This window comes from Aspergillus puulaauensis, chromosome 1, assembly GCF_016861865.1.
Source record: "Aspergillus puulaauensis MK2 DNA, chromosome 1, nearly complete sequence".
NCBI lineage: Eukaryota > Fungi > Ascomycota > Eurotiomycetes > Eurotiales > Aspergillaceae > Aspergillus > Aspergillus puulaauensis.
In genome coordinates, this window is record NC_054857.1 from 1,255,013 (window position 1) to 1,269,920 (window position 14,908).

The following is a 14,908-nucleotide window of genomic DNA, read 5'->3' on the forward strand; positions in this document are numbered from 1 at the left end:
CCAGGCCAATAAGCGTGTTCGCTCCGTCGCTTTAAGAGGTCAAGCGCTTGTGGACGTTGTTGGTAGTTACGATTGAGCGAAGTTCGACGGTCGCCATGGCATTTGAAGTATTTGCCGGACAACATACGAACTACATGTGCAACGTCCATAGCACATAAGAGAGCACAGTATAAGGGCACGGATATCGGTGCTCCGAGCAGAAGGAGCGTATCCTTGCAACAGACGGGCTAAGCGTGGATCGAAGACAACTAGCTAATCACTAGTTCATGACCACTCCGCCAGTGTTACATGGGATCGACTTCGAGCGGGATATATTGTATTTTGGTCTACTCTTATCCGGTGATATATAACTAGAAGATGCGAAAAAAATGGGTATATACAGATTCTCTCGGTCTTTGCGCCGTGTATCTTCTTGAACAAAGGAAATTAATGTCTCATAAATCCGAAAATTTGGCATCTTCCAAGAGTGTATATGCAATCTAGAATTCAGGGTCATAGCACGTCAATCGTCTAAAATACCACGCGTAAGAGCCACGAGGCTAGCTTCGTATCGTGCCGGGTTATGGTCACTAAACATTCCCGAGCCGAATCGTAATTCTCCAAACCGGGCCTCAACATCACGAATGAATTTGAGTTGCACCCTCGTTGCTGGCCGGCCCAGACGCGGAGACCCATCTTCGCTGGTATCAGATGTGAAAGCGCTCCGCTGTAGGACTCGCATTGTTTCGACCACGAAGACTTCTCCAGGCGGTACCAACTTGGGCGCACACATTGATTCCCTGAGGGATTTCAGGGTTTTCCATGCCCAGGCATCTTCACCCAAGCCGTCACCGGCGTTTAAAATCATGGGTGTTTCGTTGACATAGAACTTATTCACGATACTCTGTCGAATATTTTCCCAAACGCGGGAGCGGACGTGCGATTTGGTCTCGGAGACGTCTCCTTTGAATGCCAATGATGTCGTATGCATGTCATGCAGTATCCCCAGAGAAAGGCACGGTACCACGTCCTCACCATTGACGATAGTGGTTATCAGTCCTCGGGTTGCGCGGCGCAGAAATGGTGACATTGTCGCAGGTGGTCCGTACGCATAGACGTGAATCGGCCGTCCAGCGGGAAGATAACATGCAGTTTGAGGGTCCTCAGTGCTTCCTGCATTCGGAAGGAGAAGTTGCTTGTTAGAGCGAGAAGCAGTTGTAAATGATACTAGAGATGGGTCGTTGGTAGGCTCAGATATCATCGTTGCAAGAAGGGCCGCCACTCCTCCACCTAGTGAATGACCACATAATACGACACCGTAGTCCGGAAACTCTTCTAGCGCAGCTCTAATCGTCAACATAACTCTTCGCCCTCCACCCATCAAGAGATGCTTCGCGGATGCATGCATTCCCTTGTGGACTTTCCAGCTTTTCCCTTGCCATTCCAGGTCGTCGTATTCACATGTCATGTCCGTGAGAACATCCTCAAACCCCCAGGTCCCCCTAAGCGCTAAGACAACAGCCTTTGATTCGTGGTCCAAAAATAGGTAATGGACGAGAGGGAAGCCGCTTTCAGTCTCACCAGCAGCATTGGATCCACCTGCAGGGTCGACATAGGATGATAGAAGAATAGTAGACGCTGGGAGCCCGGTGTGGTGTGAAAAGTCATGATGCTCTTTACTGTGGATACTTTCACGTCTGGTGCCCTGCGGCGCTTGTGGTACACCCATAACCTGGAGGGCGTTGGTTCCATAACTTGCGGAGGAATATCGACAGAAACGCCTAACATTTCGAACAAAATGGCGCTGGGGGAAAATGCCTGGAACAAGGCCGTCCCTGTTGAGTGCTTGTATAGTTGAGGCATCGTCATATGCGCTCTTCCGTGCACGGTGGGAAAGGACAAGTGAGGTATCAGACCCTGCTGTTGCCAGAGAGTATATACTGGATGTGTAGGATTTAGACCTTCGGTGAGCGGGAGCGGTTGGTCGTTTATCAGGTAGTATATTGACGGTGGTTTCTGACTCGGATCGTGTAAGTGACAAAGAGCTACTGCTACGGACATGAGCTCTTGTCGCTGCTGGTGAGGAGGGCCGTAATTCTCGTGATGGAGAATAAGTGTCGGTCTGCATCATGTATGACTCTTGGCTCTTCTCATGCACTTTATAATAATCGGCTCTTGAGCCCATTGAACGAGAAGCACCATGTCTATTCGTGGCCGCTCCAGGTGGTGCTCGCTGGTCCTGGGCAAGGGTTCTTGGAGCCCCTCTATTAGCAGCGAGAGACGTTTCGACGTTAAGGGGCACAGGTTGCTTCCCTGTGTTTGGTTGTCGCGCAGGTCTGTTTGCAAGTGGCTGTGCTGAGGACTTCCTTTCCGGCACTTTGACCCTATTGCGTGGTGCCGAGGCCCCTGATGGCAATTGGGTGCTTGACTGCTGAAAAGGTAATCGTAGGGATTGTCGCTTTGGTTGATCATTCTTTTCGCTTGAAACCGGCTTGACCCTTTGCGCAAACTTACTCAGTGAGCCTTTGCCAAATGTGCCTTTTGAATCCGACCCAGAAGCTCGTCTAGTTGACTGAGACGTCTCCCTGGGTGAGTTATTGGGGGCCCCCGTATGATGCAGATCGGAAGATGATTTCCTTGGCTGTGCATTATCAAGTCTCTGATGCTTCGGTTCTAACGTAGGTTCGACATTGGGAATCGCAGACTCTTCTAGCCCTATAACACGTCCAGACTCGTAACTGCCATCGTCGTTACCTGCTTCGCGTGTACCGATAAGATGCCTTGATGGTGGCCTCACGTCAGCACTTTGAGATTTGTTGAATGCCGTGCGGAACACGATGGTGTGCTTTGGGGCTCGTTTATTGACTGGTCCCCTGCCACCCTCGTGAGGGACATTGTGAAACCTTTCTTCAACCATCATGGTGCCTGGAGGGGCAGAGATATCCCCAGCATCGTCGTCGTAAACGTTTACCGTTATTGTCTGTGCGGTCACAGTGTCGGTTTTGATTGAAGCGCGGCACCCTCGAGGAAGTTGCTTCATTATATACAGTCGAATGTCTTCGTCAGTTATACCGTGTTGACCATCTGGAATGACAATGGAAGGAGGCTGTTCCCCATCGTCGATTGCACTTTCCGGGCGCTGTATAACATCGAATCCGTCGTTAGTGTCTCCCGGAGATATGAAGGAGGACCGTCTCGATCGGTCTTGTATGGCTTCATGCGGGCTGTTCATAGGCTGGATTTGGTGCATCTCAAGAACATCTGCTCGGATGCCGTTGTCAAGAATGACAACATCCCATATAGTCTCCAGCCCACCACTGACACGGATATACCTTTCTGTATTCTTTTCCCCCCATTGTTGAAGCATCGCAAACCCGACAGTTCCAACCAATAGATCCCCGACTCCAACCTTCTCGCCGTCTACATTCCCATTCTGGTCATTAAACTCTTTTCGAATGAGAGTTATTATGGCTGCGATTGCCCGCGACGACTCTGTAGAACCAAGAATAGCATCGAGGGTCGATAGAAGCGCCTGTGACATATTCGAGGCGGACGAAAGGGTCGTAGAGGATAAGTGAAAGGACGCGGCTGCGAAGAACGACGCGGACGTTATTGTCGTGTGCAAGGCAGCGAGCTAGATTCCGGGTTAGTCCTCGAATACGCGATAAGTATGGAGATCCTAGGAACTTGACTTACACTCCTCTCAAGTATGGATTCGGCCTCCGCCTTTCCATGTTCTCCGCCACTTCTAACAGCAACATCGCGCCCGGCCCTTGTCAGAATTCCTTCGATGACGGTTCGACTAAGTTCTAACCCAGTTAATGTCGTGACTCTTGCCCCATCGATGGCAACCCCGCCGAAGTAAGACCCTATTCGAAGGGATAAAGAGGTGGACTGCGTGACGAGCGAGACCAGGGAAGCGACAGGCCGTGGAAGTAGAGATGTGCCTGAAGTCGCAGGCACATGGCTCGCGCCCCCGGTATCATTCGATTCGGTGGTCGCGACTTGATTCTGTCTCCAGCTTGGTCCGAACCCCAATAATCTAGGCATCGCGAGCCATTGACGTAATCGCTGGATTCGATTCCACTTGACGTTCTCTGAGTGTTTGTTCCTGAGCCATAGGGCAGGGAGGGACTAGCGCTATCATTTGAATGATGGAGGAAGAGGGACTGCCCTGGAATTCGGGAATCCAACAGATGCGTTGCGTCAGAAGACCCAGCTGGCCGCGATAATGCGAGTGACCAGTCAGAGTGGAGGGGTTGGTTGAACCGCATGTGATTCCCCGTGCTCCCCCCAACAAACACCCCACTCCCAATTCCAATCAGGCGTCAGTTGTTGAATCGGAGGGCGGCCAGACCATTACAAATTCAGATGTGGTGTTTGTGGAATATCTACTGTTATCCAAGGTTCCCTTGTAGCAATAAACACGTGTTACTCCATGTTCGCGTTGTTTTGGTTGCAACTATATATGTACACTGATAGGTAAGGTTTACTGTGTAGATCACAACATGGCTTTGCCGTCACCAGGATACTGAACCTTCCTGATTTTATCCCGGGTGCATTCCGCCACAGTACAGATCCCTGCTAATGACATACTCTGCCACAGATCGGCTTGAAGGCTCTTGAGTACGGCTTTGGCGCCACCCTTCCCATCAATAGACAAGCCGTAAATCGCCGGTCTACCAACTAGAACGCCCCTCGCCCCTAGAGACAGAGCTTTGATGATATCGGCACCTGTTCGGATTCCAGAATCAAACAGCACAGTCAATTTATCGCCAACCGCATCGACGATTTCCGGAAGGACCTCCAAGGAGCCAATAGCCCCATCGACTTGTCGGCCTGCACCTGGTTAGCCCATAACCGAGATGGTGGCAAATAATATTAAAATAGAAGTATTGAGAGCCGAATGACATACCTCCATGGTTGGAAACGACGATTCCGTCGCAGCCAGCGTCGAGCGCAAGTTTCGCGTCATCCACATGCTGGATGCCCTTGAGGACAATAGGTCCATCCCAGTTTTTGCGCAAAAAGGAGATCTGGTCCCAGGTGTGAGGCCCACTGGACAGAACATTACCGATCCACGCTCTGGATGCTCCGACGATATCATCCTCAACTTTTGACCCAGTCTCTTTCTCAAATTTAGCCCGGAATACTGGGTCTGAGAAGCCGACTTGGTTTCCAACGCCACGGATGAAAGGGATGTAGGCGTTATCCAAGTCTGCCGGTCTCCAAGCCAGAGACCAAGTATCTAACGTAACAACGAGGACGGAGAATCCATTTTCTTTTGCACGCTTCAGCAAAGAAAGAGTGATTTCATCATCATTAGGCCAGTACAATTGAAACCACCTTTTACCGTCCCCATTCGCCGTCGCGACTTCTTCAATGGAGCTGGTACTTGCAGTACTGAGAGTATAAGGTACTCCTACCTCTGCACATGCTTCGGCTAGGCCTGTCTCCCTGTCTGAATGGAATAGGCCTTGGACACCTATCGGTGCCATGATAAGAGGGGTCGGGTAATTTTGCCCAAAGATGTTCACTGCAAGATCTTGCTTATCCATCTAGACGGGATATTAATTCTAGAATTATTCAAGAGCATGGAAGGGGACATGTACTAACCTTCCTCAGCATCTTGGGTACTCTACATACCGCCGGGATGACATCAGTACAGGACTATAATAGTATATATGCCAAAAGGCCGGGCAACCCTACAGCTTCCACTGGCGTAACGCCAGACGATTACTGTCCATAGTGGCCTTCTCACCAGCACCACCTGCAACATAATTATAAGAGCGCTCGCTCAGTACCTTTCGCGCCTGCTCCTCGAGTAAGCGAGGGTCGGTGGTGACATTCGGCTTCAGACCCAGCAAGGCGCCTTGGCCATAGATCTCGGTCTGGTAGTCACCGTAGTTTTCCGGCATTGTGAGGATGTTACAGGGAATAAACAAGCTTAAAATGGCAAAGTAAACAATAAGAGGAGAGAGTACTTGATGATACTGGCACTGGTTGCTGTGAGGGTTTCTCCACCTTGTGGTGACACGTGAGAGCGATTAACCTTGGTAATTACTGAGCTTATCGGGGATGCCCCTGCCGAGGAACCTTCAACGAACCTTCCACTGGCGCTCACGCGGGGAATTCATGGATGATTTTCCTTAGGACTTTCCATTTTGTATACAGGATAAGTAACATTTTGGACATCCAGACTCTGCTAGAATTTGAATTCCGATGAGGCTCCAAGGACCCAGTTTCAGTTGTTCTTTTAAACAAGGCAAAGAAGGTGACCCCCCATGTGACAAACCTCCTATAAACGGATGTTTCCCATTCTATGTCTGGAACTCCGACCGGATTTTATATCGTGGGTGAAGATGAAGGGGACCAGAACTGCAATAAATGTTTCGGCAGTTGACATGCGGTGGCGATTATCCGGTGAACTCATGCACAATGCACAATGCACATCATCTAGGTAAGGGATGCGCTGTACCCAATTAAGCAGGATATCTGAACCTCAACGAAGAATTTGACGTCAGAAAGAAGCACTGAAATGCAGCCCTTGTTGATAATCAAACACGTAAGGTGTAAGGGCGTAAGACATAAGGACATAGTGTAACTCTGCAAGACTCAAGAGTGGAAGCCAGCAGCGGAAGGGAAGGGATTCCGGGGCACAACCGTGGAAACAAAGGGGTCCGGTGCTCCCACTTTTCGTGCTCCCACTCTTCTGAGATTTCCGCTGATAAAACCGTTGATAACTCTGATAAGCTCCCGGTCTGCAGTCTTGGCTTTTCCTATAACTTTCTCACTCTTTTTCCTTTTTCTTCCTATTTGACGCTTTCAACCCATTGATATGAATTTTCGATAGCCTGCTCTTGGTATCGCGTGACAGATTTCTGTGCTTCCTACGGTTTCAACTATTAGTGAGCTGGCGCACCATGGATACTCTCTTCTGAGACCGACAGATTTTGAATCTTATCTGACTCCCCGCGCTCCGAGACCGGCCGCGTCTCCGGTTAATTATTTGCTCGAAATACTGCGACAAACGACGATATACACCTATTACAGAGGGGGAACAGCATAGCGCTGGACAGGACCAGAAGCTCTGAAGACTGCAAAATGGATTCCGAGCAACAAAAGCTTGGGGAGAAGGAAGCACGGGTGCCGGAGATGGATTTGAGCCCTGATTTCCCGTCGATCGACGAGGAAGCCGAAAAGAAACTCATCAGAAAAATGGATATGTACATTCTTCCCTTTGTGGTCCTTCTCTATCTCTTCAGCTTTCTAGACAGAGGTATGCTACCCGGCTACTTGGTACAACAACTGCTGACATGCGACGCCAAGTCAACATCGGAAATGCTCGGTTATATGGGCTGGAGGAGGATCTGGGTTTGGTTGGTGATCAGTATCAAATTGCAGTGTCGATATTTTTCGTCACCTACTGCGTATGTATTAAATCTAACCGTCATACACTGGCATGATATCTAACTATTAATTGCCTGCAGTTATTTGAGGTACCGTCGAATCTCGTCATAAAGAAGCTTACCCCGTCACGCTATATTGCATCTATATCGGTTATCTGGGGCATCATAGCAACACTTACTGGTATCACTCAAAACTACGGCGGCCTTATTGCTTGCCGTCTGCTTCTCGGTAAATGGCCAAATCTATAATGCGCAGACTAAGCTGGTTATTAACCATCTGCAGGAGTCGTTGAAGCCGGTCTTTTCCCCGGCCTCGTCACGTACTTAACTACCTTCTACAGCCAGCGTGAAATTGCACTGCGAACGGGTTACCTTTTTAGCAGTGCAGCCCTGGCCGGCGCGTGTGGAGGTCTTCTCGCATATGGCATTGGCTTTATGGACGGGATTAGTGGGCTCAAGGGCTGGAGGTGGATCATGATCATCGAAGGAATCCCTACTGTTCTTATCGGCGTCGCAACTTGGTTCTTCCTCGCGGACGATCCCGAGACGGCTTACTACCTCAACGCAGAGGAAAGGGCTTTGGTTGTCAAATGCCGCAGTCGCCATTTTGGCCACACGGACTCTGCCCAGAAATTCCATTGGGCGGATGCTAAAGAAGGGGCATTGGATTGGAAAATCTACGCCTTCTCTCTGGCTGAGTTTGGGATTGATACCATGCTTTACGGATACAGCACCTTCCTGCCTACAATAATCAAAGGACTAGGAGATTGGTCTGTCCCGGAAGTTCAAGCCCTCACGATTCCTTGCTATGCACTGGGTGCCATAGCGTACTTGATCATTGCTTGGGTTAGTGATCGCACCCAGCGTCGCGGAGTGTATGCTTGCATCTTCGCGGCTGTTTCAATTGTTGGGTACGGCATCCTCATTTCGGATTCTTCTTCGGGCGTGCATTACTTTGGCGCACTGCTTGTTGCCATGGGGCTGTATGTGGCCGTTGGGTTGCCACTGGCCTGGCTACCAACCAATCTCCCCCGCTATGCAAAGCGAACATTCGCCACCGGCCTGCAATTGACATTCGGAAATATCAGCGGCATTATGTCCCCCTTCCTCTACAAGACCGAGGAAGGACCTCGCTATGTGCGAGGGAACGCTGTGACCCTGGGCATGGTGGGCTTTGCGGGATCGGTGTATGGCATTATGTGGGCCTATTATCACTGGGAAAACAAACGTAGAGACCAGGGCCTCGAAGACCACAAGATTGAGGGCATGACAGATGAAGAGATTGAAGAAATGGGAGATAGGAGCCCACGCTTTCGATACGCGACATGAGAGAATATGAGCTTGTCATTAGAGCGATATAGATTTTACGATCAACATTCTAGAACCATCCCAAATAGAAATATATTCAATGTGCTTTATCGCTGTATATGGCTCTGAAATGCCCCGAAACATGCCCACCGGTTTTTCTTGGCGGTTAGAACCGTACCGTAGATCATTCCAATGGCTTTCCTTGCAAGTTCCATGTTTCTTCTTGTCATTTTCAACTCAATTCCAAGCATATTGAGTTCAGCGGTAGAATGTCCGGCCTTTTATCTTTGCAATCATCGATTGCCTGTTTCTTTTTCATAGTCGCCGCCTTCCTAGGCTTTTCCAACGAGAGCCCTTTCTTAAGAGTTCGAGATTGTCTCACCGCACAGCACCAACGTCACAATAATACTGGGACATCGCCTTATTATCCCAGCTGGAACACATGGTTCGATCCCTCTCGCTGGGTCTCTGATAAAGATTCACCGATTCCTGAAAGCGATGGTTGGAGCCTCTACTACCGCTTAGGCGGTTATGGCCCATGGATTGAGAAACTTGATGGTCCTGCACAGGGTCTTGAACAGCCTGCCGGGTGCCATGTCGACCAGGTCCATATGGTATTGCCCACCTTTCTCTTTGAAACTTGAGATGGTAACGTCTAACGATGTCCCAGATGGCACGCCATGGAGAGAGATACCCAACAAAGTCTGCCGGAAGGCGTATGTTGAATTCCCGATCTCAATACCTACAGCATGTCTATACATCTAACCAATCACCCAAGGCCATCTTGCTCTACTCAACCGGATCAAAGACGCGAACTTGATCATCAACGGCTCGTTATCTTTTCTTAATGACTGGGAGTACTTCACCAGTAACCCCGAGACAGACTTCGACCAATTAACCAGGACGGGTCCATACTCAGGAACCCTCGGTGCCTTCACAACTGGAGCTCGTCTGTCAACGCGGTATCAACATCTCCTTCCGCGGGACTCCAAGATCCGGTTCTGGGCCAGCGATTGCCAGCGCGTTATCGAGACAGCCAAGTATTTCGCATACGGCCTGCTCGGCCTGGACTGGGAGAGGGATGGGAAGGCTGAGCTAGAGGTTATCCCAGAAACATTTGATCGACGAGCCGATACACTGACGCCGGGTGATACCTGCCTGAGATATCTCGAGGACACCGAAGACGGACACGACAAGGGCGCCAACATGCTCGCGCGTTTTCAAAAGGCGTATGCCCCGGCCATAGCGGAGCGCTTAATATCTGAACAGGGGAACCAGGGTCTTGGTTCGTTGACGCCTGTTGACGTCTTCAGCATGCAGGAGATGTGCGGCTTTGAAACACTCGTACGAGGCTCAAGTCCCTGGTGTGATGTTTTCACACGCGATGACTGGGACAACTTTGAATATGCCCGAGATCTAGTGCACTACTACAGGGGTGGTCCCGGAAATCCTTATTCTGGCGCCATGGGGTGGCTTTGGTTAAATGCTACGACTGATCTTCTACAGTTGGGACCGGCGGCTGGTCCTTTATTTTTCAGCTTGTGAGTTCACACCTATCCTGCATCCCCTTCCTTCCGTCTCTGGGCAGTATGAAGATCTAATGCGTGCCCTGGTAGTGTCCACGACGGAGATATTTCTCCTTTCCTAGATGCATTGGATATCATGAAAGATCCGAAATATGACCAGGATCTCCCTACCACACACAGGGCAACGGATCGCATCTGGCGCACCTCACCGGTGCTGCCGATGGGCGGTCGCATTATCCTAGAACGTATGACTTGCTCGACGACAGAGGGTGATGGCACGGGTGGCAAGAGTGGTGTTTTTATCCGGGTCAACATAAATGATGATATAGTGCCTCTGCCGCATTGTAAGTCTGGGCCAGGGTTTTCTTGCCCTCTGGACGAGTTCAATGCACATGTGCAACGTCGCAAGCTTGAAGTTGGGGATTTTGGGAAAGTGTGTGGTCTTGATGGGGATGCTGGGCGAATAACATTTTTGCATCAGGATTAGACCCTGCAAATGGAAAATATCCTATGCATAGTTGCCATATATATACACCTGTTCAAAAAATTTTTTTTTAAAAAAAAAAGTCAAAATGAAGCTCAACACAAGACATACACTGACAGGTATGGAATAGTGAAGGAAGAGATCTGCATACCGCCCACACCACGTGACTGGTATCCGGGCTAACACTGTTTATTGCGACAAAAGTTTTGGCAGCTCGCTTTCACCAGTGGCAACTGCATCGAAGCACAAATTGGCATCAGTCTTGATTTTCCTCATTTCACGGCGACTGAGCCCCGGAATATAACATTTAACATCTGTTTCCTACAACAAAATTATATTTTGAAAGCTTCTACCGCTGCTGAGGATGGAGTACCATTCTGTCCCTCTGGAGGAGCGCGCGAAAGACGACAAGGGGAATATTCTCCCCTGGGGTTATGTTTATAAAGAGTGAGTTTCCCAACACGCCTTCTTTATGTCCGATTTATAATTTATGGATTTTGAGTATATCTAACATACCTTACATTGAACAGTGAATCTCGCAACCCACGACGACCGCCCGAGGAATCAGGACCCTTCGGCAAGCGAAGAAATGCCCGCTACGAGCAGTCCCGATCACGCACTCGCACTGGAACCCCGGCAAAGAAGGAGAACCAGAATGTGGCAGAGTTTGGCCGGCTGTTCGCGCAGCAGCAGGAGCAAGAAACATCACGGAACACGCTTCCCAAGTCATCGTCGTCATCGAACCTCGACAATGTCAGGAAGCAGACGGAAAAAGTTGCGACGGAGTGCATTTTATACGGATATAGGGATAAGGATTCGGAATGGAAGGTGATCGATAAGTTCGAGCGGATTTCTCGAGGCGTGATCTGTGAAGACTACCCAAGGAACGACCCGAAGACCAATGCTGGGTACTCTCAGATTCTTAGTGGTGGTGATGTGGTGATTCGGGCCAATCTGTCTGCGGATGCGAACCGCAAGTCGAAGCGATATGCGGGTGGATTTCATTGGATTAAAGTTACGTTCGATTCTTCGAATGCGGCGGACCGCGCCTGCTTCTACTCGCCGCAGGAGATTGACGGACATATTGTTTTCTGTGAGATGTATCATGGGCAAGGACCTGCGGAGGATATCCCAATCCCTCGGGGCTCGACGGAGGCGAACCGATTCATGTCAAACAACAAGCGCACATTGAGCACATCTCACTCAACAGCGTTCCTCCAGAACAAGGACAAGGAGCGCACATCATCATTAAAGGGCGGGGAACGCGCAACATTACCCCGATCATTTGGCATAAATAACCTCGCCAGCATCGCCGATGAGGAGATAACATCCCAAGAGTCAACAAGCACAGTCAGCTCCGCAACCGCCACAGGCATCGAACAACCCATCGCCCACCAGCGAAATGTCCCCAAGGAACCGCCCACCCCGTCCGAATTCATGTCGCATGTCCCGACCGTACGTCGAACAAAACTGCGGCCAATTACCGAAGCCCTCCCGCCCGCTCCAACGGTCACTGAGCGCGTGCTCCGCTCAATCCCAATTCTTAGCTGGTTCACAGGCGACATTGTCGGCGATGGCCCGCAACTGCGGGAAGATGGAACCTTTGACTACGACAAGTCCAATGTGTACTGGCGGTTCTGGTACATGGTCGACATGATTTTGGGAACGGACATTTGCGGGTTGAGGGAAGAGTCGTGATTCTGGCATGACACCTTTCCCATCCCCCCCAACCCGCCTTCCTCCCTATCCTACTCAATTCTATACCCTGATGCTTGTATGATAGATACTATTTATGCGGAGTGTTTACCATACTGATCTGTCTGTTTTATTCCCGTACTGTTATTTTTGGATTGGGGCTTGATAGCATTCGTGGGCGTTTGTTTAGTACAGCATCGTGGAAAGATTCCAAGGAATAATCAAATCGTATTTGCCAGTGGACCTATTTATTGGCCGCGCCCCAACTTATACAATTATTTGTTACTTAATGGAAAATTGACGATTCCAAGTCAATTTCACCATTCTCAAGGTCATGCCCACTCAGAGAGGTATGAAAAAGCCATAACAAGTAGAAAAATCGAGATATTAACTCGAATCTTCCTTCCAATGCAACCAAACCAAGTACCACTCACAAGTAAGTGCTTCTTTCGTAAACGTTGATATTTTATTGATTGATTTTGCCAGACCTATTACCTTATCTCATTGCATTGCAACAAAAAATATCATCATTCGCTCACGCCGCGTGGGGAATCGACGGGTGGGATAATTTATTCAACAGTGTTCTCGAAGTTCTCGCCCTCCACTAGATCGGGGATATCGTCCTCATCCTCGTCCTTCTTGTCACCGCCCTGGGTCTTCTGCATGTTCTGGTAGCTCTCGGCGAGCTTGCGGAGGGAAGCGAGGGAGTCGGGGCCAAGCTGGTTGAGGATACCGGGGACGAGCTCGGTGAGTTCCTTCTCCTCGCCGTTGCCGTAAAGGGCGAAGGTGTTGGAGGGGACGGAGGCGTGGACTTTATCATTTCATCTTGTTAGTTCGTTGTTTCTTTCTATTTCTTGCGTTTTCTCTATTCACGTCTCTGATGACTTTGACCGGGGAAGAGGTAGATGGGGGGAAGTACCCTTAGGAGCAGCGAAGTGGATGACGTTTCCGTCCTCCTTGAACATGTTGACTTCCTCGATGGCCTGGATGGGCTGGACGTTCATCTTCTTGAGGGTGGCCTGGAGCTTCTTGTCGTCGGCGCCAGAGGACTTGTGGACCTTCTTGACCTTGCGGCGGGGAGTACCCTTTCCTCTGTTCAATTCATCAGCATGCTTCTTCCTTTCCTCTATCCCGGTTTATTTCTCGATTGCCAGTCGTCCGAAGGCGCGTAGGAGGGGGTATAACGAGAAAATTGGAACTAAATAGGTACATACCCTATAGAGAAAACGAATGTCAGCGGATCATCATCTAGTCAATGTAGTAACAGCCAACCCATTGGAAGGCGCAGTATTTCAAAGCAGTTCAATGCACCCAATTCACCCAATTCCACCAAATATCGCGAATTTTCGACCAAAAACAGCCATTCAAAATCCCGATTTTCGATCTGGAGTCGAATTTTTACATTCCCCGCAGCATTGGAATATATCGCACCGCACCGCACAATTGCAACTGAGAGAGAAAAATTCACATACCAATCCGCACGCTCGCCTGCATCTTAGCCAACTTTGCGTGATCCATTTTGACGGTGGTTTATTTGTGGAAGGAACCTAGCGAGAACCGCAAGTCAATTATCTGAGTCCAAATGCGAGGATGTCGGACAGAGAGGGTCAAGATTGTGTGCTGTGGGAAAGGACGCCAAGACTCGGATTTCTCACGACGTCAGACGGTCGGGCGGATGGGGTCGATTGCCCGGATTCGGGGGGGAGGGGAGGATGATGGGGTGTCGAGCTGGTATTAATTATAGTACGAATGAGGGAGTATTTACCTGGAGGTTGAGGGGAGCGGAAGGTGGTGAGATGTGAGGTGAGGATGGATGCGCAAAGGTGGTGAAGTTCAGATGGTCCGAAGTTTGTGTGGGGAGAAGCAGAAGAATGGCGAAAGCGGGCCGCATCGCTCGCTAACTCCGGCGTGAGGGTGGTGGGCTTAACTTGACTACGGCCATGGCTACGACTTATATTCTACATTGATACAAGTACCTTCTACAGTGGATTTTCGGGTTGAAATCAGTATCTACCTCGAGTATCGTGGTGATTGTGTGGGCTGTGCTTGAAAAAGAGGCTCCTCGGCTAAACCCTAACGATTCAGGCATCGACTCGCAACCGCCAGCTGCTTATGCAGAACAAGGCTGAACAACGTAGTATGACGGATCTAGGGTATTAAGGGTCTACTAGGTATATACCACATAATCAAAATGCAACTCGCCTTGGAAAACAGCCAAACTCCCTGGATCGCAGTGCCTTCTTCAATGTGGAAGCCTCAGGCAGCCAAGGCAGCCAGGTCTGGATCGGGCATTGCCGAATCAGGAAATAATCTTAGCTCGCATGGAGTATAGAGGAGCTGGGGATGAACTTTCGCCACAGATAGTTATAGTTAATGATATCGATAAGCACCCATATTCTCCAGTCCAGGGAGAGCCGTAAACGAGCGCCCGTATTACTCAGAGCGACCTCAAGCGAGATCCCGTGCTCCGTGCAGCTCGTACGCCAGGTCGTTGCTTCTCCGGCTTC

General features: G+C 49.8%; 6 protein-coding genes across 6 annotated transcripts; 3 read left to right on the plus strand and 3 right to left on the minus strand.

Annotated features, from left to right (window-relative positions):
* Positions 1-502: 502 nt before the first annotated feature.
* On the minus strand, positions 503-4,029 carry APUU_10548A (lipase family protein; the record flags this gene model as incomplete). The annotated part of the gene is made up of 2 exons (XM_041702018.1): positions 503-3,613; positions 3,676-4,029. The coding sequence occupies 2 exons, from the start codon at positions 4,027-4,029 to the stop codon at positions 503-505; spliced, it is 3,465 nt and encodes a 1,154-aa protein (XP_041549914.1).
* Positions 4,030-4,480: 451 nt separating this feature from the next.
* APUU_10549A (lactate 2-monooxygenase) lies at positions 4,481-5,897 on the minus strand (the record flags this gene model as incomplete). Its single annotated transcript, XM_041702029.1, has 4 exons — positions 4,481-4,818; positions 4,895-5,537; positions 5,596-5,617; positions 5,689-5,897. The coding sequence occupies 4 exons, from the start codon at positions 5,895-5,897 to the stop codon at positions 4,481-4,483; spliced, it is 1,212 nt and encodes a 403-aa protein (XP_041549915.1).
* A 1,186-nt stretch (positions 5,898-7,083) lies between these two features.
* On the plus strand, positions 7,084-8,717 carry APUU_10550S (putative MFS transporter; the record flags this gene model as incomplete). The annotated part of the gene is made up of 4 exons (XM_041702041.1): positions 7,084-7,258; positions 7,309-7,409; positions 7,470-7,617; positions 7,672-8,717. The coding sequence occupies 4 exons, from the start codon at positions 7,084-7,086 to the stop codon at positions 8,715-8,717; spliced, it is 1,470 nt and encodes a 489-aa protein (XP_041549916.1).
* A 248-nt stretch (positions 8,718-8,965) lies between these two features.
* APUU_10551S (histidine phosphatase family protein) lies at positions 8,966-10,709 on the plus strand (the record flags this gene model as incomplete). Its single annotated transcript, XM_041702052.1, has 4 exons — positions 8,966-9,310; positions 9,367-9,412; positions 9,475-10,237; positions 10,313-10,709. 4 exons carry the CDS (start codon positions 8,966-8,968, stop codon positions 10,707-10,709), a joined length of 1,551 nt encoding a protein of 516 aa, XP_041549917.1.
* A 361-nt stretch (positions 10,710-11,070) lies between these two features.
* APUU_10552S (uncharacterized protein) lies at positions 11,071-12,404 on the plus strand (the record flags this gene model as incomplete). Its single annotated transcript, XM_041702063.1, has 2 exons — positions 11,071-11,153; positions 11,237-12,404. 2 exons carry the CDS (start codon positions 11,071-11,073, stop codon positions 12,402-12,404), a joined length of 1,251 nt encoding a protein of 416 aa, XP_041549918.1.
* A 566-nt stretch (positions 12,405-12,970) lies between these two features.
* EGD1 (nascent polypeptide-associated complex subunit family protein) lies at positions 12,971-13,919 on the minus strand (the record flags this gene model as incomplete). Its single annotated transcript, XM_041702074.1, has 4 exons — positions 12,971-13,212; positions 13,321-13,493; positions 13,616-13,649; positions 13,874-13,919. The coding sequence occupies 4 exons, from the start codon at positions 13,917-13,919 to the stop codon at positions 12,971-12,973; spliced, it is 495 nt and encodes a 164-aa protein (XP_041549919.1).
* Between the last annotated feature and the right edge of the window lie 989 nt (positions 13,920-14,908).